The sequence below is a fragment of the Tachypleus tridentatus genome, chromosome 9 (genome assembly GCF_004210375.1).
Source record: "Tachypleus tridentatus isolate NWPU-2018 chromosome 9, ASM421037v1, whole genome shotgun sequence".
NCBI classification, from domain to species: Eukaryota; Metazoa; Arthropoda; class Merostomata; order Xiphosura; family Limulidae; genus Tachypleus; species Tachypleus tridentatus.
The window spans coordinates 27,425,195-27,447,805 of record NC_134833.1 but is presented as its reverse complement, the minus strand read 5'-3'; the positions used below and the strand labels follow the sequence as shown (position 1 = coordinate 27,447,805).

Here is a 22,611-nt window from a genome sequence, read left to right as displayed (position 1 = left end):
TTGAATTGTTTTATTGCATCACAGGCCTACAAATTGTGTGTTTGTTCTTGTGATTCTGATATTAGACAGTTCTGCAAGCCAGTTACTAGTACTACAACTGACAATGCAGATGCAGATAATTCAACAACCTCAAGCAAAGGAATAGAAACTTGCCATACAGAGGAAATACCACGTTCATCAGAGGACGAGTCTGAAAATGTTTGTGCAACTATTGCACATCATGAACCACCAGATAGTTGTGAAACAAGTTTGTGCAGCAATGAAAAAATCTGACACTCCACAGATACAGTGTGGAAAGCCATATCATCCAGACGCACAACTAATACCACGACAGAAAGCAAAATCTCAAAATCTCAACTTCCAGGGCAAGTGGTTTGAGTTTCCATGGCTGCACTTTGACACTCAGACTCAAAAAGTTGTATGCTTTTGTTGTGCCAAGGTAGAAAATAGAGGCCTTTTTACAGGGAAATAGGAGAGGCTAGTGGAGTATACCTTCATACCCACCAGTTTTTGCAACTGGAAAAAGGAAAAACAGAAATTTAATGAACACCAATCCTACTCTCAGCACAGATTCGCTATATCTCCAGAAGGTTCAGTTGATGTAAATCCAGTGACTGTCCAGCTACATGATGGAAAAAGGAAGCAGCAGGAAGAATGCAAAAGAAGTCTAGCCAAAATATTCAGAAGTTTATGTTTCTTACTGCTTCAAGGTTTAGTATTACGTGGACCTACTGATACCGAGGGGAACTTCCTGCAGTTAATGAAGCTCCTGGAAGAGGAAGATCCTGAGTTGACAGCCTACTTGTCAAAGAAAATTACATTAACATCACCCCAGGCTCAGAATGAAATAATGGAGATGTTTAGTCATCAAATACTGATGAACATAGCACACTAAGTGCAGCAAAGTAAAATCTTTGCATAAATGGTTGATGGCACTCAAGTTGTAACAGATGCCGAACAGGAAGCAATATGTGTACGATACGTAGATGAGAACTTTGACGTCCATGAGACATTTCTTGGTTTGTACAGTGTTTCCAATACAACTGGTGAAACAATATCCTCGACTATACTTGATGTACTGACAAGACTCAACTTATCACTGTCGGGATTAAGAGCACAAACTTATGATGGAGCCGCTAACATGAGTGGTGAGTACAGTGGATGCCAGGCAAAAATAAAAGAGAAGCAACCATCAGCTTTGTTTTTTTCACTGCAGAGCACACAAGGCTAATTTAATAATGCAACATGCAGTTGAAGCTTGTGAATGTGTACGAGATTCTATCCAGTGGGTACATGAACTTGGTGTCTTGCTTCAGAGGTCAGGCAAATACAAGACAATCTTTGAAAATATTGTATTGTCAGACAGCCACAATGGTCCAGTTAAATACATCCACCCACTGTGTCCAACACGCTGGTAGTGCCACCTATCTGCAATTACATGTGCTAATGATCACTACAGTGACACTGTTGATTCTTTGTCTAAATTAGCAAATGAAAAATCAGATGTAGCAGTGAAAGCACGAGGTCTGCTGGACATATTTGACAAAGAAAAGACAGTTTTAGGTTTAGGATTGTTGATGGCTCAGCATCCATTAGCTGCATTAGAGGAACTAAACCGTGCATTCCAAACAAAATCAGCAACAGTATCTGGCATGATTGAAGCATCTGCAATGACAGTTGAGCAATTGCGGGTATTGCATACAGAGGAAAATTACAACAAGATATTTGATGAAGCTGAGAAAAAGGTAACTTCCCTAGATCTGGTGCCTATTGAACTACCACTCATTCACAGACCCCCCAGAAGGATCACTGGTGATGGCTCAGCACACCATTCTGCAACAGCTAGGGATTACTACAGAAGCCAATATTTTGAATTTGTGGGCACAGTCATAGAACATCTGACCACTAGATTCAATGCAGACAACAATGACTTGAGGTAATATCTGACACTTGAAAACATGATCACATCTGGCAACATTGACAACTTGGTTATAAACTTCTATCCAGAGGTCTCTGCACAACAGCTCGAGTTTCAGTTGCCCAGGTTCAAAGGAACAACAAAAGCAGTATCTCTGAAAGGTGCAAAGGATGCTTACTGTAAAATGCATGAAACAAGCCAGTAGATGTTTAGTGAAGTTTCTTCTTGTGAAAATTTTGCTTGTATGTCTGGTATCAAGCTGCGAATGTGAACACAGCTTTTCTGCAATAAGACTGTTGAAGACGTGGTTAAGGTCAACTATGTCTCAGTGCCGCCTCAACCATGTGGCAGTTTGTCACCCTCACAAAGATGAGGTCGACAAGACAAATATAGAAGAGCTTATGAAAGAATTCATAAACAGATCATCTCAAAGGAGGTCTACGTTTGGGAACATGTAGACTAGAGGACTAAATGAATCTTACTTCAATGAAAAGTATGAATAATTATATGCTACATTATATTGATGTGTAATTTTTAAGAGTTCACAAAGACATCTTAATTATTTTTATCAAACAACATGAACAGTTTTTCAGTAGATATAAACTTATCAAGGGTAATTACTAATTTTATTAATATTTGAAAACATAATTCATGTAATGAAAGTAATAAGTAACCTTGTCAAGTATAATGACCATCTTTTATACTGTGCAGAGTGCAGGAATAAATTCATGTGGCAGTTAATTTGTGACACACTTGTCTTTATTCTATTAACATTTTGAAAACTGTTCACAACACCTCACTTATACAAACCTACATGGAAACCTTGAAGTGTCGTGGGAACAAAATTACTCTGTGACTGCATGTTTACAGCTTTCAGGTTCACGTAATCAGAGATTACCAATTTGCAAATTGAACAGTCCATATAAGTGGTTGCAAAAATCATCCCCCCTCCCCCATCGGGTGTAAAAAATCTACGCCCCTGGTAAAAGCATATTGTAAATGTAGAATAATGTAGGGATGGCAGTGCCAAAAAGAATGTAACAAGAATATATGTTAGCTAGACACCTAAATTAAACCAAGCAACTTCCCTGTTCATTACTTTACAAGATGGTATCATCAGTGTTTTGGACAATCCATGGTTTGGTGGCTCATTAATAAACTTGAGAACATATAATGCTGAAATACAAGGTTGGTTGGAACATTACAGATAGCTCATTGCATATTTTTGTTCTTAAAGTTGTAACAGATAATCCACAAAACAATTATGTATCAGAGTAACTATGAGACAATATAAAACTTCATTTCTTCATATTCTGTTTTTGTTTTGTTTTTATATCGGTATATTTCTGTGATGTCAACCATTGAAATAACTCTTTAAGACATATATTTTTATATTAAAATTATTAAAAAAATTTTTTATTGTATTGAGTAATGTTGATTATTCTTGTAAATGGTATATAAATATTTTAGAAAATCATATCAGAGCAATAACTTGCAATATGAGAGCCATAAATATTACTATCACTGTAATGTATAAAAATAATATTATATGGTGTTATATACAACTCATTACCTAGAAGGAAGTATGTCACAACCACGTGGTTTGTTTTTGCCCAGGTGCTGCTGCAACATAATACTTTACTTTGTTCATATCCACATCCAGAAGTGCATTTGAGAATTCATGGAATTTGTTTTGCACACTCTTAATAATTTATATTACATTGCATAAATTAATACATTTTCTATAAAGAAATTATAGTTGGAAAAATATTACAACTCTGTAATCTGTTTCATGTTATAACAATAGGGATGTGATATGGTAGCAACAAGAAAGAAGGTAAAAAAAGAGCAGGGAGACATTGTTGAAAAAAGAGCAAGGAGACATTGTTAAAAAAGAGCAAGGAGACATTGTTGAAAAAAGAGCAAGGAGACATTGTTGAAAAAAGAGCAGGGAGACATTGTTGAAAAAAGAGCAAGGAGACATTGTTGAAAGATTTCTTTCAAACATTTTCAGAGGGGAAGGAAAAAGCCACTACTTGTAGATTAGATTTAATAATCCAAAATTGGTTCATTATTTGTCTGAGTTTACAGAAATCAAATTGATATTTTCCTGTATTCTATTCATAATTATGAAATACCTTAGATCTGCTATTAGAAAACAGTTGTATCTTATATTTCTTTCTTATTTACTTTCTTTTTCAAGGCTGCTGCAGCGTTTTATGGTCATCCAAGTTCTTTTGATAACACAAAGTATGGACACTTTCCTGGTTCTGGAGTCTGTGATTATACTGCCTCTCAAACTATGTCTTCAAATAGTAGAGTAGGAGCTACTCCCACTTCTCCATTTTTGTCAAATATGTCTTCATTTCATTCAGTTAATTCTGGTGTCTCTGAAGTTCATAGGTTACATGAAGAACATCTTAGCAGAACCAAATTAGCCACAATGGAAGAAGGTTATAATCAGTTGAGAATGGTAAGTGGCTCGTACTCTAGAAATTCATCGATAAACTGTCTCTCCAGTAAATCCATTAATTAGTAAGTTGTACATTTAAGTTAATAGATTCCAGTATAAACATGGTATATTGACCTTCCACTTTAAGTTTAGAATACCGGTTCGGTTGTAATGATAAAATTATGCAGTAGCTCTTTCTGTTCTTATTTTCTATTTTAGTTATTTGTTACTTTACTTGTACATTGTTTTTCATAATCGTATTAGTTTTTACCACCATTAAGCACTAGTGCCGATCATTTTTTTTTAACCTTAGCACTGAATGCAGCAATGGTTAAGAATGCTATGTAAAAATAAAACTGGCACCAGTATAAAATACAACTTTTTATTTGCATATTGGAATTAATAACTGATGAAACAAGTTGATGTTTATGATTTATTTGTAAAGCAAGGAACACTACAAAGACAATTGAAACAAATATAAAATACATCTTATTTAATTGGATAATAGCTGTTTAGGAGAGGAATTTCATATAAATGAAAATATTTTGACTAGTGAGGTGTACACCATAAGAAAAAATCTAAAAGCAGTTTTTCAGCTTTTATAACATAGTAACATTTCAACATTCAATTAAATTTTTTAGATTTTATCACTTATCTCCGGAAGATAAGTAACAGGGTAAAAAAAAATAAAAAAATGTGGTGGTATGAAACATTAGTTATTGATAAGAGAAGAGTGTTGAAATGAAAATTTGAAGTTAGTGCTAAATTTGTTAACATAAGACGCTAGTTTAAAATGTGTAGTATGCATGTGTAAGAATTAGTTTATAGTTAGCATTGAGCTATAGTGAGTATTACTGCAACAACTAGTTTTGAAGTTGATAGTAATCTGAAGGCATTGTAAGAATGGGTTGAAAGTTGACAGTGAGCCAAGTGTGTTAGTATAACAATTATTTTAAAAATTGGTGTTGAGCTGAATATGTTAATGTCAGAATTAAAGTTGGTAATGATCTGGAGTGTTTTAATCTTAAGAGTTATTGGTGATCTAAAATGTGTTAATGTAAGAATGTCAGTACAATTTTCATGAGTTGAGTGTCTTAGTGTGTAAGAACATTGGTTTAATTTTGATAAGCTAATTGTGTTAACACAAATACTGCTTTAAAATTGGTGAATTAATAGTGAATGAAATGTAAAGCAATAATACACTACTTATTGGTTGATTATAATATATTTAAGGAAGATATGCACTCCCTGAGTTTTGCCTTGAATATTTGAACAATTTTCATAATGAAGCAAGATTGTAGGTAATGATGTATAATGAAAAATTTAGTTCAGAACGTGAAACAACTCGGACTTTATGCTCATTCAAGCATGACAGTTATTCTATATAAACAACCTGAGCATTTGTTTGCTAATGTGTGGATATTATGAAGTTCTAAACTTTTATTTTAGGAATGTAGATTATCAACACTCATAATAAAAAAAAATTCATGATAAAAATGTAACTATTCTAAAGCAGACAATTACACAAACAAAATGTAAATTAAAATACTGTGAACCAGAAACTGGTTTGTTACAAATTTGAATTAGCTTTCTTAATGTTCTTAGTATTGTGTAGCTTTGATACAGTTAGTATAGAATTAGGAAAAAGCAACTAAACAGTTGTTTCAATTGGAACATAAACTCTAACTGTTACTTTGAAACAGTTCATTTGATATCTGTATTCCTTATAATGTTTCCTTTAGTATTAACAGCATAATACCAGTTCTACAAACTGTATAGTAACTTTTGCCTCGTCTTGTATATTTGTTTGTAAGTGTCATATAACAAGTTTTTCATGCTCCATGGTTGCTTCACTAATAATGGAAACATGATGACACATAATCTTTCATAATTTAGTTTTATTAGTGTGTCAATTTATAAAATGCTGAGGCACACACATAGTTTCACATTAGAAGAACAAGAAACACCGATGTGTGTAACCTCAAACAGTGGTTCATCAGGGAAACTATGGTACACATTTTACTTTTCTGGGCTTCCTTACAAAATTTACTCAGGAGTTCATGTGAACATTCCAGGCATGTGAAGCATGGAAGTGGCAAGCAGAGGATGCAAGTAGGAGGGAAAAGGTCAAGGAACAGCAAAGAGACGAGGTATGTGATGTACAAAGTAAATGGGTTTTCAATAATAGAATAGTTTGTAATGTACATGCAATGACTTAAAGATGCAGTGAGTGATAACCCTTTGAATATTTTATATACATTTTCAGGTTCAGTTTACTGTGCTTGTCAAATTTATAAGTATAAGTTTGTTTGTGCATAATAACCAGTTACAGTAATGTCATGTCCATTTTGCTACAACTGTTTTGCAGCACATAGACACAGGCAATGGAAATGAATTGTGGGCATTTGGATAATATTGAAAGTGGGTCAGGCTCTTTGTTGGGAGAAACTAGGAGAGTTTTGGGGTTATGCTTCCCTGGGTGGCAATTAGAGACTATCTTGATGCAGTGGAAGTCAAAATGAAACTTGGGTTAAAAAAGACAACTGTAAAATAAATAGTTATTAACTTTGTTTTCTTTTTACTTCATATTTTACCTTCTCAGTTCTTCACTTTCAGCTCATAAATTTATTTTAAAGTACTTCTTTTGAAATTTATTGGAGGAAAGGAGCAAAGTGGATACTGTATCTCCATGAATTATAGATTAGAGGATAGCTCCCATGATAGTTATTCTGAGAACTCAGTGTATATTTTATCAGGTCACAGGTTTTACTAATTGTTGAAACTAATAGTAATAAAGCCTCCCAGTGGCACAGTAGCGTGTCTGTGGACTTGCAACACTACAAACCGAGTTTCAATATCCATGGTGGGCATTGTAGCTTTGTGCTTAATTACAAGCAAACAAACAATAGTAATAACTATTTATTCTTATAATTTATTTTTTCTTTGTTTAATATAGATAAGATTAGTTGTTGTAATTACTTTTCAGTATTTTTATACATTTCTAAACGTCAGTAAAGACTGAGGCTAGAAAGTAATTGATATTTAAGATATTATCATAGTATGATGCTGTTTTAAGCAACTCAGGTTTTATTATCCTGATGGGATTTGTGGGGTCAGTTTAGTGGGAAAAGGAAGTTTTATAGAATGGATGATTTATATTTAAATAGGGTGTGGGCTGTCTGTTTGCAAGGAACAGAGGATTTTGATACAATGAGAATAATGAAACTATTGGTCATTAAGTGCACAGATTTTATAACACTGTAATCCAGGTTTTAGTTTGTGGTGGACAGATTATGTAGCTTTACATTAAAAGGAAGTTTGTTTGTTTTTTTGTAAAGTTGGATCTTTGTTTTTAGTTGATGTCATAGTATTATTATAACATCTGAATTGAACCAACCTCATTGTTTTCAATATGATTTGTTTAAGGCGTTAGCTAAACTTGATTTACTCCAGTGTGAAGTAGAAAATATGTCTGGTGGGTCATTACTACAAACAATAACTGGAGTATCAGAATTAGAAGCAATTTCCCTGGGTGAATTGAAACAAATAAAAGACCAACTTAAGAATGAACTAGACAGACTGGAAAAGGTAGGTCTGCTTTTTTTTTACTATAATTATAATGAATTATCACACAGTCATTTAATTTCTATCAAGAAGAAAAATATTTGTAAATAAGACATTTATAAAGAATACATAATTTTTTTTATAAAGTTTAGAAAATTTTCACATAGTTTTTCTCTTTTCCACATAATTTCCAAATAATTAATCAGTTCTGTAGCTTTGCATCAAAAGAAATAACCAAAGAAATATTTGATAAAACAAATTACTGCTTAAATCCAGTTCATTTTTTAGAACTTTTATTTTGTCTCACATTATTATTGTTACTGTGTAACATTTGAATTTTTAGTTTCAGTAGTAAATTATTATATTTTGATCAATGTTATTCAGTTAAGTTTGAGCAGTTATTATTATAATTAAATTTATGTTGTATTATTGGTCTAAATTGTAATTTGAAGAGCCATGTTAAAAGACTAAACCATTATATAGTCACAGAATAGCTTAGAACATGTTTTGGTTCTTTGATGTTTGTCATCCTATTAATGATGTATAATTTAAACGTAAACAAAAAGGCATTGTATTCAAATGTTCTTTTATAGACTAAATGCATGTACAAGTACATTATATTTAAGATTTACTTATGACTAAAGTAGATTTGTTGGTCAGAACAAGGCTTAGCTTTAACTCGGTAGAGTTTGAAAATCTGCTTAAATAATTATTGATTGGTATGTTTTTCTTTTTCTTTCAGGTGATTTATCATAAATCAGCAACAAAATGTATGGTATGTGAAAATCAGAATCGTAGTGTAGCCTTGTTACCATGTAATCATTATGTATTGTGTAACCAGTGTGCCCTCCACCAGTTGAAATGTCCTTACTGCCAGACTGACATTGCCCAGCGATCAAGCATGACCTTGCCATTATAAAGTCATTTTCTCTGTAGATTTTTGAATTATGTTTGATGAAAGGGAAAAAAAACAACAGGTGTTTTGATATAAACTAAAACTTTTTTTTTCAATTGAACTCCCAAAGAAGGTTTAATTTTGTGGTTTTTAATATTTACATCAATTTGAGAATATTAAGTTCTTCCTTATTTCTTTTTCCAATCAGAGTACAACAAAGTGTAAGTTTAGATACCATTGTATAAGATTTATAGGATTTTAAGTTATCGAATAAGAATATATTTAGCACAAAAACATTATTCTTTCTGAGAATTTTTGCTGTGCTTACATATACAAAAGGTGTTTGTGTATGTAAAAAACAGTGGGTAAGGTAGATTGGTGTGTGTCATCTGAATGGTATTAACCTTCAAAATTACTGTGTTGAAACATGTCATATAACAGGTTACTTCTGTAGGGTTAACTCTATAGGTGTATAATGTTAAGATTCAGTAAGCTGCTGGAAAAAAAAATACTTATATAGAAGTTGTTGACGTTGTCAATAGCTGTGTTGTAGTAGTTTTTTTTTATAAGAAAGAGCAAAATGTAAGAACAAAAAGTTATTTTTGCACATCCCACTACATTTATTATGATTTATTAGTTTTTTTTGCCAGTGATGTATCAAAATTTAAATCAAAAAAAGAAGTTAAACAGACACTATAAAGTGTTTACAAAACAATATTACATTTTCAGGACTAAATTGAACACACTGTTTCAATTTGTACATTATTTCTCCTAAATCCATCTTTGGTGGAGAAGTATCCTTGAAAGGTATCAAATATATTTTTATTTTAATATTATATATTTGAAACATTTCTCTGTGACAAAATACAAGCAATACAGGCCAGTAAACCAGAATTAAAATAAAGGACATTTTATATTTAAATTTTATTGGGTGTGTAGATTGTGTCAAGTTGTATAAGACCATGATAAAAAAAATTGTAAAGTATATATATATATGAAATAATTGTGAAGTATTTTCTTTCTCAGCTCTACTAAGTCATATCTTTGCCCTTGTTTCTGTAAGAAAGTATATATCTATCTATATGCAATGAAATAAACTATCCTTTTAAATGTTGTTTTAGTATCACGATAAAGGAATGTAACAAATCATGTTTATTCATATAAATAAAATTTATTCAGTGAATTAGAACATCAAAAATTAGCTATACTTTGAGAAACTGTCAATGTTTTGAGAAGTTAATAGTAGCCATTTTATCAAACAATTTGAATTATTAAAGCTTTATTTTCAACAGAAAACAAAACTTGATAACTGTTTTTGTGAGAAGCTGAGTTGAATGGCAGAAATAGTAGAACTTTGTGTTAGATAGAAGCCAGATCTGTATTTTGTAATTTGAGTTTTAGAACAGTAACTAGTAAGACATTTTTGGGTGAAATTTGAATTTTGCAAGCAATTTTAGATGAAAGAGTTAAGATATATTGTACTGTAAATACCATGGTTTTTCAATTATTATATTGTATTTTGTTAATTGTGGCACAAATAATAGTAGTAGAAAGTATATGTGATGCTTTGAAATTTCCAAAATTTCAAGCATTGATATAAAATATTCACTCAGTTTTAGTCATATAAGAAGGAACTCAACTTGAATAAACTATATATTTATTTATGTAGCATTTAAAAAAAAAAATTCTTTTTCAGAAAATAATAGTTTACATTAAATATAATAGTTACTTGGAAAGAAATAATGCATTTCTTACCTTCCACCCATGATATGTATATGTTTAACACAAATACAAAATTCATAGTCACTAGAATTGCAGTTTGTTGAAAATATTGAATCTTTCCTGAAATTTTAAGAGTTATCTTTTAGAGTAAATACTGAGTTTTTGAACTGAGGTGACACTTTGCAAGTTTAAGTTGGCATAATATTGATACAGCCATTTGTTGCTATTATAGTGAGGTTTTTTTGTGTTTTTGTTTGAGTACATTGTACTTAAGATAGGTGCATTTATCAATATGTAATTGTTTATATGTATATATAAAGAAGTAATGCAAGGGTAATATGATGGATGTTAGTCTAATGCCAAGCTGAAAGTAAGAGTACCTGACAGCTGCAGTTTTCCAGATGTTCTTTGAATAACAATATTATTTCTGTTAGATTAAGAGCACTAAGTCAGTGTTCATATTTTCTCATCAAAACTTGGAAAATTGATATTGGAAAGTGAAATATTAGGTTTTTGGAGTGTAAATATGTTTCCAGATGAGGCCCCATTTTGTGGAAGATCACTTTGGTTCCTTTATAAATGATAATACTCTGAGAAATGCTAAATGTTTTATTTAGGTGCTGCTTAAAACGATAGGGGTAATTTGTTCGTTTTATACAAGAGTACAATGGAGTATGAAATGTTATGCTTGTGATAAATATTTGTATTTCAAAAACAGTTAAATCAGATTTTTTTATGTTTATTAAAGGTTATTTGAATTTTTAATTAAGTTCATATAAACTATTTTAAGAAAACTGAACAACTTTAGAAAAAAGTTTGGAGCATAAAGTGATTATTACATTTGTTCATTATCTTGCTTAACACTGCATGTAAGAAAGCTTTAATGACTTTATAAATTCTTCAGACTATTTTTTCTTACCTTTTATTTCTTTGCTTGTTTCAGAATATAAACAGAGAAAATTTTGGAAAAGAAAATTTATTTGAAAAAAATAATAAACCTATCCTGATGATAAAAGTTGTGTAGTATATTTGCTGTTTGTACATCATTTTGGTAGACATTTGAAAGAGAAAATGAAGAAAAGTTTTTATTTTCAGCTAAAGGAACTTAATTGGTTACTTTGTGAGACAGCTTTGCTTTCAAGATATTAAATTGTATTTTCATAAAAATTAATGAATAAGCCTCAGTTATAAAAGTAACATCAGAGTTTAAATATTAACACATTTCTTACCTGTATTTCAAACTTACTATGTTGTATTAAAACCTAATTACTCTATTGCGACATTTTTACCCAGAAATTATTCAGATGTGTAACACAATGAAGATTTCATTTTTTTCCGAAAGGGGAGGTGGGGACGAGTGTAAACTCCGAATTTTTTCAATGAGCGGTTGGTGCAGCGGATAAACGTATGGGAAGAGCCTCTTTGGCGATGGATATCCGAATTTGAAACAGACAGATTGAAAGTCGAGCGCTCTGATCACCAGGCCAAGTCGACGCTTTTGCGCGCGCGTACACACAGAAATGTATATTTCTAAAATTTCATCATTATAGTCGCATTAACACAATACGTCCACAGCCCGAAGTTTTTTTTTTCTTAATGTTATAAAATAATCATTCATAAGGCACTATATAGAATATGTATATGTAAATTAATAGACGGGGGTAAGAAATCAAGAAGTTACTTAATTTGAAATGTTTCGTTATAACTTAACCGTGATGTTACATAAAAGTATTAACTACTTTGGATGAAGAAATTATGAGAAGAGTGTCGGTGTGTGAGCATACATTTTTTAAAAAATAATTTAAGGCATTTTGTTTTTTAATAAAAGTATTACACGGTTACGAAGGTAACGTTACATTGCATTATCTACTTGTGATTTCAAATGTTTTTACTTTTAAAATATTCTACCTTACTATGAAAGCTGTAATTTGTAATGAAATAATGTACCCAAACGCAAGCAACGTGATACTGATAGAAGAAAAATGTAAAGTTCTGTAATGATGTTACTGATTCATGATATTCTATAATTACCTTTCAAAATCATGACGTTTTAACATGTCATTTTACGTTTCAGGATAGTTTATATGCGACAAAATATAAGTCTAACATTGCACGATGCTTTAAAGTTTTCGATAGAGCTACTTTTGAGGCAAAAAGGGATTCTCTTGGACTATTTTCAACCAATCACCTTGTACGTTACCAACGAATAGCTTTTGGCAATGAATCTTGAAATGACCAATCGTTGTAGAGCTTTAAAGCTCCAATGAGAAGTAAAATATTTGATGACGTATTTGTAGTATGTGATGTCATATTAGACGTGATCGTGGTGTTCGTTAGTTTTAGCGCAAATTCATTGTTTTGTCGGTGAGAAGAGTGTCTGGTATTTATACGTGAGGTATCTGAGTATTAGGGTTCATTTTACAATTTACAGGTAGGCTAAGATTATTCATAGGTTTTTTTGTTTAAATTTACTTCCGTTAGATTATAATTACGTAATAAAGTAAGTTTGACAATAGTGTAAAAAAGGATACATCTGGAGTTAAACTGAACGATAAATATTAGTTGTTAGACTTTTATAAGTTTCATTTACAGAACTTGACAAAAGTACTCGCTTAAGGGTAGGCCTTTTTCGTTTTTTATACTCGTATTTCAAGCTAAAAGTTATCATTATTGGCATTAGGTAAGGACAAACGCTGACATATATAACTTGTGTAAGGCTTAAAAGTAAGAAATTAATTCTTTTCGATTTACTCGGCTATTTTATAGTGATTGTAAATGACGTAATTTGTGTTGATTGACAGTATCAGTAACTTACTTAACAAAGATACAAGTGACAGTTCAATGTCAAAATGATTTATGTTACTTCAGTATTAGTGTTTATTCGAGTGTTGAAGCTTGTTGATTAGTATTTTCTTTTTTACAGGATAGTCATATTACCAACATAATTTCATTTGCTAATCGTGGACTTTTTTTGTTTGTTTGTTTCACTGGAACTTTTAGAGAATACAGTAGTTTTTGTTGTTTTTGTAGTTTCTTACCTGTCATTTTGTGTATATTGAACATAAGTGCTTAAGTGGTAGTAGGTTTTGGAATTGAAGTACAAGAATTTTCTTTCCCTGTTTCTGTTTTTAGTGTTTGGTTGGTATTTCTTTTAATCAGATTTAATTTGGAGTATCACTGGTGCTATGTTAATAGTACTGTGGAAGTTACAACTGTAAATTTTATACCTGAATGTTCTCTGTAAACTTCCTCAGCAAATTTAATCTATTATTCTCAAGACGATTGGTATTGGAATAAGCACTTTAATTACAATACAGAACAACGTTTCGACCTCAGATCATCTTCAGGTAAACATTATTGAGAATATATTTTTACTTCAAGTGGGTTTCTAGTCATTACGAAATTTAAATCTTGGTTTTAATATATAAATATATTACCTAACCGCTTTCAGACTGTATTTATGACAGTGTATAAAGACAGTTCTTAAGCATTTTGTTACAGATAGTATTCTTTTACAAATATGGTAATATTTTTTTCAAAATCTGCAAACCATTCAATAATTTATTTCCTAGATTTGTAAATTTGAAAATCATAAGTAAGGTTTTGAAATTTTATATTTTTGTCCATAAACCATGTTGGAGATCTAAAATGACATTTGTTTTTTCCAGTAAACATCACAGTGTTTTGATAACTCGATGTATAGTGTATGCATGTTGAACTTGTTACTTGTAAGATTAGTTATGGGTATTTTTCTGTAGGTATTCACTAAATCATGGCTCGTACAAAACAAACTGCACGAAAATCGACAGGTGGTAAAGCCCCACGTAAACAACTAGCCACCAAAGCAGCCCGTAAGAGTGCACCATCCACTGGTGGGGTGAAAAAACCTCATCGTTACAGGCCTGGAACTGTTGCCCTTCGTGAAATCAGGCGTTACCAAAAGTCCACCGAATTGTTGATTAGAAAGTTGCCATTCCAGCGTCTGGTTAGAGAAATAGCACAAGACTTTAAAACTGACTTGAGGTTTCAGAGTGCTGCGATTGGTGCTTTACAAGTGAGTATTCAGTTAGTAAAATAAACACTTTGAAGGATTATAATCATAAAACTTCATTGGTGAAGAGAAACATAACAGTCAAATGAAATCTATAATGATTTTATACTATTAGGTATGGTATATACTAAGTGTTTTACAGATTTATTAAGTAATAAAAACATTTAAGTATGGACTTTAAAGGTTGTAGATTGATTAATGTTTTTGTTCACATTTAGGAAGCTAGTGAAGCATATCTCGTAGGCCTTTTTGAAGATACAAACCTGTGTGCTATCCACGCTAAACGTGTCACGATCATGCCAAAAGATATCCAGTTGGCTAGAAGGATCCGTGGTGAACGTGCATAAGTACCTTTTGGTCCACAGTTTTCAGTAAATACGTCAACTTATCAGTCTCTTCGTGTACCATTCAAAACATTATTTTACTTGGAAATGACTGATTGAATGATCTTTGATTTTAACCATCTTTGTCTCAAGATCATTTTGTAAAATGTAGGTTTGTAACTTATTCACTGCTCAAAAAAGCAGACAAGGTGTCAGACCATGGTCACTGTAACTTTGTATGTATGTATGTCAGTTTGTGGTGTTTTTCTTAATTATCATGATGTACATTTTAATCAGGTACATTTTTGTGGTTTTATTTTTTATAGGGCCAAGGTGGAGGTCTGCTGTTTGTTGATCAAGTAATCTTATACTTAGATTGCCAAGTGAGAAACACCAAACTTTATAGCATTTTATAGAAGTTACTACATGTGTGTATATATTTATATATATATGTATAAGGCATTGTCAATGTTGGGGGGATCTGTTTCTTTCTGTAGTCACAACTGCTTCTTTCAGAACAAACTAGAACTGCTTTTCATGTTAATTGGTGTAATTGCATCTGAAACAGTTATGTTCAAACATATTCGTTCATATTTATATGCTGTATTCCAATAATTGTTTTTTCTTGAGTCGATTGTTCATACTACTGTCATTGTCATATTTGAGCCACCACTGCTTCCTATGTTGGACAATAGTATGTGAGTTAATCTGTAAGTTGTCTAGTAATGTTTCATAAGGGACGTGTTTTGGATGTTTAAAGCAAATGTTCATTGTAGGAAGCAGTGTTGTTATTTCACTGCCAGTGTTATTTCCCTCCAGTAAGTGTTGTACAGGACGCACTACTAAACTGTGTTGTGACATATTTTTGGAATATGTTAGTGTTTTTGTAGTTCAATTTCACAGTAGAAAATAAATCTCTTTACGTCTGGTCTGTTTCCATGAACGGTTATTGCTTCACGGAAAATTCTTCATGTTTTCTCGTCTTCTGATGTAACACAATTACTACAGCAACAGTTATAACAATCAAATAAAGCTTTGTTATTCAAAAATAACCCCAAAATACATTTAATAATTATAAGGGATAGTGCATTTGAAGGTTTTGATCTGTTTTCCAATGTTCCATATCCAAACAAAAATCCTGTGTGTAAAAATGTAATTTCATATTTTTATTTTTCTATAAACTTATAATTTTCTATATACTACTGTCATGGTGTAAGGTGACAGCGATAACTGATGTCGCTTTGTTCTTTCTCCTAGTTCAAAATGTGTAGAACATCTAAATATTTTTTGTTTTAAATTAAGTGTTTGAGACGACGAAAAGAAGTTAAACTTAGCCAATTAGCATCTTCAATAATATGTGGCCTTTGTTTTTTCACTCCTCAATCTATCAGTCATTGATATGTGATAAAAACTTAATCTGGATATTACCCAGCTTCGGAAAAAGGAATATCGTAGGAGAATGTTCGATTTAACACACTTTGCAGGAAATTTAAAACTTGAATGTGTATGTGAACAGGAAGCATTTAATGGGTTAATATGATTGTATTCGTTACGAACAGAAGCTTGACTTTTGGTATCAACCCAAACCTCGTGTATGTCAATGCCTTGTGTGATTATGTACCCGAATAGAAAATTCCATAATACATTTAAAACATGAAATGAGATACTAGGTTACAAAGATTTGATTAAACGTTATTGAAATACCTCAATAATGCCTAATGACACTTTTCTTCAGTTAAAAAAAAACAATATTAAAACTATTATAGTAGTGTATCTTCAACCTTAAAAAATTGAATCTGTAACTTAACAGCATTGATCACATGGAAGTGTAAATTAATAGTCCAGTGAAACAGATTTATTTAGAAATATTTTGCTTCGCCAAATTTCAGTTTATAAAGATTGAAACGCAATGAAAAATTGCCCTCTTCACAATAAGAACTAGCCAGGTTGAAAGAAAATGCTGGTATGTGGGAAAAAAATAAATTAGTGAGTACAGCTTGAAAAGAAATCAAAATTTTCAGTGTGATTGATTGATAGTGTTAAGCATACAAGAACAAATGGAACTACAGTGCATGTAACCTTTCACTTCTTGAGGGTTGATTAGAATTTTATAGAAAACCGAGGTTACATTATTGTGTGACACAAATTCTCTGTTAACTGCCATAAAAGTGAAACAGTTACGTTCAAATAGTTCCTGGAGACCAAGGCTGGATATGTATTGAAACTGGAAGTGACTAACTCAGAGTAAGGGTTAAGTTATCGTGGTTCACTGGGGTGCTCCACTGGAATACGGTTTGGAATAAGAAGGTTACAAGTGAGACCAATTGAACAGTCAAAAAAAGCTGTGGGAGGATGAAGTGCTGTTTACACGTCTTAAAGCACTAAAACAATGTATCAAAACTGGTTTTAGTTGTGGTACAAACCTTAATTTCGTTTTACCAATCAGTTAAGCTGAACAAACTTAAACAAGGGTAATAATGAAAATAGAACTTGTTTGGATTACAAGATGTTTGAAGTAACCAGAAATACTGGTTCATATTTTCCCAACATATAGGTAATCGATTTTATCGTTCCGTTTAGGGATCATGCCATCAAGTATGTAATAACGATGAGATTACCAGGGATCGTGACTTGTTCAATGGAGTTGGTTTGGATTTCGTGGAAAGCTACGCTAGCCGACCCTAGTTTAGCAGTGTAAGATTAAATTAGAAGGCGGACAGTCATTAACACCCACAGCTAATACTTGGGCTACTCTTTTGCCAACTAATAGTGGGATTGACCGTAAATTTACAACACGCCCATGGCTGCCTTCTTTCATTAAATTTGGTCCGGCATGAGCAGGTGGTTGGGACACTCGCCTCGTTTGTAAATTTCGCGCAAAGCTAATCGAGGGCTAGCCGTCCCTGATTTAAAAGTGTAAGACTAGAGGAAAGGCAGCTAGTCATCACCGCCAAATCTTGAGCTACTCTTTTTACCAACGAATAATGGGATTGAGCGTCACATAACGCACGGCTGAAAAGGTGGGCATGTTTGGTGCGACGGGGATTCGAACCCGCGACCCTCGGATTACGAGTCAAACGCCTTATCTCATCTGGCTACGGCGGGCTATCACTCGACTCGTAATGTGAGGGTTGGCGGTGGGTGGTGATGACTGTTTTCCCTCTAGTCTTACACTGTTAAATTAAGGACGGCTAGCGCAGGTAGCCCACGTGTAGCTTTGCGAGAAGTTCAACAAAAAAACTATTAGAATGGGTTATGAGATTGTCAGGAATTCGTATGTAAAATTTGGCTTCAGGCTAAGTACAAAAAGGAAAGTACGCGATACGTTTCTGACATGTGACTGAACACTCATTTCTTACAAAATAATGAGAAACGAGAGTTATTCTATCCAGGAGACCTTTACAAAATACATTTCATGTAACAAAGAAAACTATTAAGTTATTGAAAATGATTCATAGTCTACGAGGTTGATTCTGAGGATGGAATGATTATCTTGCAGGTATAGTTTATTATCTTTTGCATTACGCTTGCTTGTCTGGGTGATCAGTATATAAAAAAAACTGATTTCATTGTGTTACATTTAGTATATGAGAAGTCATATGATTAAGATTTAAAAGCAACTGCACTAGACCCCAGAACTTTTCTGACAAAGTGATTAGCTCATGGAATGAATTGCCGTTGGCAATATTGGAGGTTGGTATTTTACAATGGTTAACGAGAGGATTAACAATTTCAAAAAAAAAAAGAATGGGTTAACGTTTTTTTCTTTTTCCTCAAGGATGTATGCACAGAGATCCTTGATAGTCGATACGCTCGTTTATAAATTTTAACCGTCACTGCATTTCGTCTGAAATACCGCGTGATTACAACGGACTGTTTTAAGTCTTACAAAACATTTTTGTCAAATGCCAAGATGGCCGAGGCTCTTGGCCCTTTTGAAAGGTTAATACTTCAAGTAAATTGTTGTAATGTGATAGAGTTGCAGCAATTATTAGTAATATATTTCTTAATCTTTGAATAAGATTTTTTAAGATTTACTCATAATAAACTAATAATACCACTTACGGTTGATATACTAATCTCTAAATAAATTATGATAATTCAATTGGAAATATTTGGCGTCCGTATTATAAAATGTTCTAACGTTAGAAGCTAATAAACCATGACATTTTGTTAGAAAACAATAGACCAGAGATTAAGATGTATATTCAGGTCAAGAAGATGACCTAGGAGGGTCGAAAGGTTGTTCTCTCCTTATCAGTAAGTGTTGATACCCATACCAGCCAATCTGAGATAAAGTTTTACTTCAAGTGGGTTTCTCGTCATCAAGACTAGAAATGAAATATGACATTGTTAATGAATATTAACAACACTTAAATTGTTTTGATATTGCATGATAAATGTTGATATTAATACAATCCATTATTCGTTTGAAACACACAGGATACACGTGACCTTGAAATACAATGTTCTATCCACTTGCTTTTTTTTTTAATTTTGCGCAAAGCAACTTGATATCTGCTATCTGCGCTAGCCGTCCCTAATTTAGCATTGTAAGACTAGAGAGAAGGCAGCTAGTCATCACCACCCACCGACAACTCTTGGGCTACTTTTTTACCCATGAATAGTGGGATTGACCATCACATTATAACTCCCCGTGGCTGAAAGGGCGAGCATGTTTAGTGTAATCCAAAAGTAGGCGGTGGGTGTTGATGACTAGCATGCCTTCCCTCTAGTCTTACGCTGCTAAATTAGGGACGGCTAGCTCAGATAACCTTCGTGTAGCTTTGTGCGAAATTTAAACAAACTAAACTTGTACTTTTATAAAAATGTATATTAATTTACTTTTTATAATGTATACTATTTGCAATGCTGCATGAATGTGACTGAGATTATATGAAATTCTCAAGTGTGTGTTTTCTTATAACAAAGCCCCATCGGGCTATCTGTTGAGTTCGCTGAAGGGAATCGAGCCACTGATTTGAAAGTTGGAAATTCGTAGACTTATCGCTGCATCAACAAGGGATGAAATTCTTAAGTAGTTTCACTGTGTCGGTATTTGGGTATTGATGTTGTTAAATACCCAGGAGCGGTATGTCTTCGGACTTACAACGCAAAATCAGGGGTTCGATTCCCCTCGGTGGGCTCAGCAGATAGCCCGACGTGGCTTTGCTATAAAAAAAAAAATACCCAGGAGGGTCAGGTACATTTGACCTCTTCCTCCCTCCCGAACGATTATAGCGTCTGTCTTTAGGTTTTTTTGTTGTTGTTTTTTTTAGCTTTGGGCCAGAGTAAAAGTATAACATCATACTCAGACCCATTTCAGGGCTCAGTCCATGCATGGACGAACAAGAAGTTTTTTTTTCCTTTTATTATTTCTCTTGTGTTTTTTCCTTCATTTTTTATTTTTTGTATTTTTCTCCTTTTTCTCGATAGAGAGAATGCTACTACTACTTGTAGTAACACACACACACACACACAGATTAAAAAAAAAGAAAAACAATAATTATAATAATAAAAAAGAACAAGGACTAAGTGTCTAGTGCATAGTGGCCAGCTTGTGTTACATTTCTTAAATATATGTTAAAAGGGGAGAGGTATTTAGGACCATTTACATCATGTACGTGATATCTGTCGAGATCACACATTAAGTCATTTTTATGCCAATTCTTATTGAAATATTTTAGAGAATTATGCAAGAGTCTTTCAGATATTGTGTCTATGTTTGCATACTTGTGCATGAATGTGGTTGAGGTGCTACGTGGTACTTTATATGCTGAAGTTAGTACTGAATTTTATATACGTTGAAGTTTCTGTACATGTGTGGGTGCTATGTTAATCCAGGCAGGTGATGCATATTCTATTGTTGGTCTAATGTACGTTTTGTAGATTTTAAGTATGTTGTCTGGTGATGTTCCTTGGATTTTACCTGAAAGACTTCTTGCATAGTTTGCTATTTTCCAGATTCGTATCAGTACATTTTTAATATGTGGTAACCACGTTGATTTTGAATCATAAGTTAGACCTAGAAATTTAGCAGATGTAGCAGTTAGTAAAAGTGATCCATTCATATAGAGTTTTGGTGGATCTTTTTTCAGCTTATTCAGTCTGTTGAATAATATGACTTGAGTTTTTGGAATATTGATTTTGATTCTGTATTTCTGGCAGTATTCTTCGATGTTATTTAGGACTGGTTGTAGGTTCGTTGCTGCTATTGACGGAGTGGGGGCACTTTTCCAGACTGCTACATCGTCAGCGAACTGTGATGCATAACCTAAATTTAGGTCCGACAAAGGCATATTACTCACGTACATGATAAATAATATAGCGCTAACAACCCCTCCCTGCGGGACTCCTGCTTCGGGTGAAAAGGACCCTGAGTGGGCCCCATTTACATTTACTTTACACATTCTGTTATCCAGGAAGTTGGACAGCCAGCGAATAGTTTCCTGGGGTAATGCCATTTCAAGTAATCTATGACGTAAGCCATTATGCCACACTGTGTCAAATGCTTTCTCAATGTCGAGAAAGCAAGCTACAGTGCATTCTTTTTTGTTGAAGCTGTCGGTAATTGATTCTGTAAGTCGAATCAGGTGGTCTGTAGTTTGGCGGGTTTTTTCGAAATCCGTTTTGAATTTCTGGTAATTTTGAATTTTCTTCTAAGTAAACTGACAGACGATTACTAATTATCCTCTCTAATACTTTGCCAATACAACTGGTTAAGCTAATCGGGCGGTAGTTGTTTGGTTTATTCGCTGGCTTTCCTTCTTTCTGGAACATTAATATTATTGCTTCCTTCCAAGAAACGGGGATATATCCTGCTGATAGTGAGAGATTAAATAACGCTGTTAGGTGTTCATATAACCTCTGAGTGCCTTGTTTTAGGAGGATAGCTTGAATACCATCTTCTCCAGGGGCTTTGTTTTTTGTATTGTTAATAGCAGTTACGACTTCTGTTACAGTGATATGTTTTATCAGTTGATGAGTGCTCCAGTCTTTTGTTTTTTCTTGGTGTGTAATAGTGTTGACTGGAAATTTAGGTGTAAAAATGCTTCTGTTTTGATCAATAAAGTTTCTGACTGTATTATAAAAGTATCTGTTCATGTCTGGTTCATGATGTGTCTTGAACGTGTTTTCTAGGTGTTTAAGTAAAACAATTTAACTGTTTGTTTTGAATTTCGCACAAAGCTACTCAAGGGTTATTTGCGCTAGCCGTCCTTAATTTAGCATTGTAAGACTAGAGGGAAGGCAGCTAGTCATCACCACTTACTGCCAACTCTTGGGCTACTATTTTACCAACGAATAGTGGGATTGACCGTGACATTAGAAAGCCCCCACGGCTGAAAAGGCGAGCATGTTTGGTGCGACGGAGACGCGAACCCGTGACCCGCAGATTACGAGTCGCATGCCTTAACTCGTCTGGCCATGCCGGGCCAAAAATTTAACATCTTAATTGTTATTTTTCATTTGAAGCAACAGAAAATAAACTAATATTGCATACGTATTATTTATTCAACTATGCAAACGCATGATAGTTGGAACTTTAATATGCATCACAATAGGTAGTATTTCCTTCAGTAGATACACATTTATATATAACTTTATATTAGCATATCCGACTTCATGTGTGCTTTAAACAACTAAAATAGTGCAGGTAATTTTCTTTATAAGAAAACTGGTTTTTAC

At 33.1% G+C, this 22,611-nt stretch overlaps 2 protein-coding genes across 4 annotated transcripts in view; both read left to right on the top strand.

Moving 5' to 3' along the window:
- LOC143224918 (putative E3 ubiquitin-protein ligase UNKL) overlaps positions 1 to 11,566 on the top strand; it is a 34,313-nt gene extending 22,747 nt beyond the window's left edge. The window contains exons 13-16 of the mRNA XM_076453388.1: positions 4,122 to 4,391; positions 6,446 to 6,520; positions 7,797 to 7,958; positions 8,677 to 11,566. Of these exons, the coding sequence (XP_076309503.1) occupies positions 4,122 to 4,391; positions 6,446 to 6,520; positions 7,797 to 7,958; positions 8,677 to 8,853 (684 nt within the window). The 3' untranslated portion in view covers positions 8,854 to 11,566. The remainder of the gene's footprint in view (positions 1 to 4,121; positions 4,392 to 6,445; positions 6,521 to 7,796; positions 7,959 to 8,676) is intronic.
- A 1,290-nt stretch (positions 11,567 to 12,856) lies between these two features.
- On the top strand, positions 12,857 to 15,853 carry LOC143224919 (histone H3.3A). Of its 3 annotated transcripts, none has more exons than XM_076453392.1 (4): positions 12,869 to 12,982; positions 13,711 to 13,898; positions 14,310 to 14,605; positions 14,821 to 15,853. In XM_076453392.1, the coding sequence occupies exons 3-4, from the start codon at positions 14,324 to 14,326 to the stop codon at positions 14,947 to 14,949; spliced, it is 411 nt and encodes a 136-aa protein (XP_076309507.1). In that variant the 5' UTR covers positions 12,869 to 12,982; positions 13,711 to 13,898; positions 14,310 to 14,323; the 3' UTR covers positions 14,950 to 15,853. The 3 variants fall into 3 exon arrangements, with proteins under 3 accessions (XP_076309504.1, XP_076309507.1, XP_076309506.1); XM_076453391.1 differs by having other exon boundaries at positions 12,874 to 12,982; positions 13,806 to 13,898; XM_076453389.1 differs by lacking the exon at positions 13,711 to 13,898 and having other exon boundaries at positions 12,857 to 12,982.
- Positions 15,854 to 22,611: the final 6,758 nt, after the last annotated feature.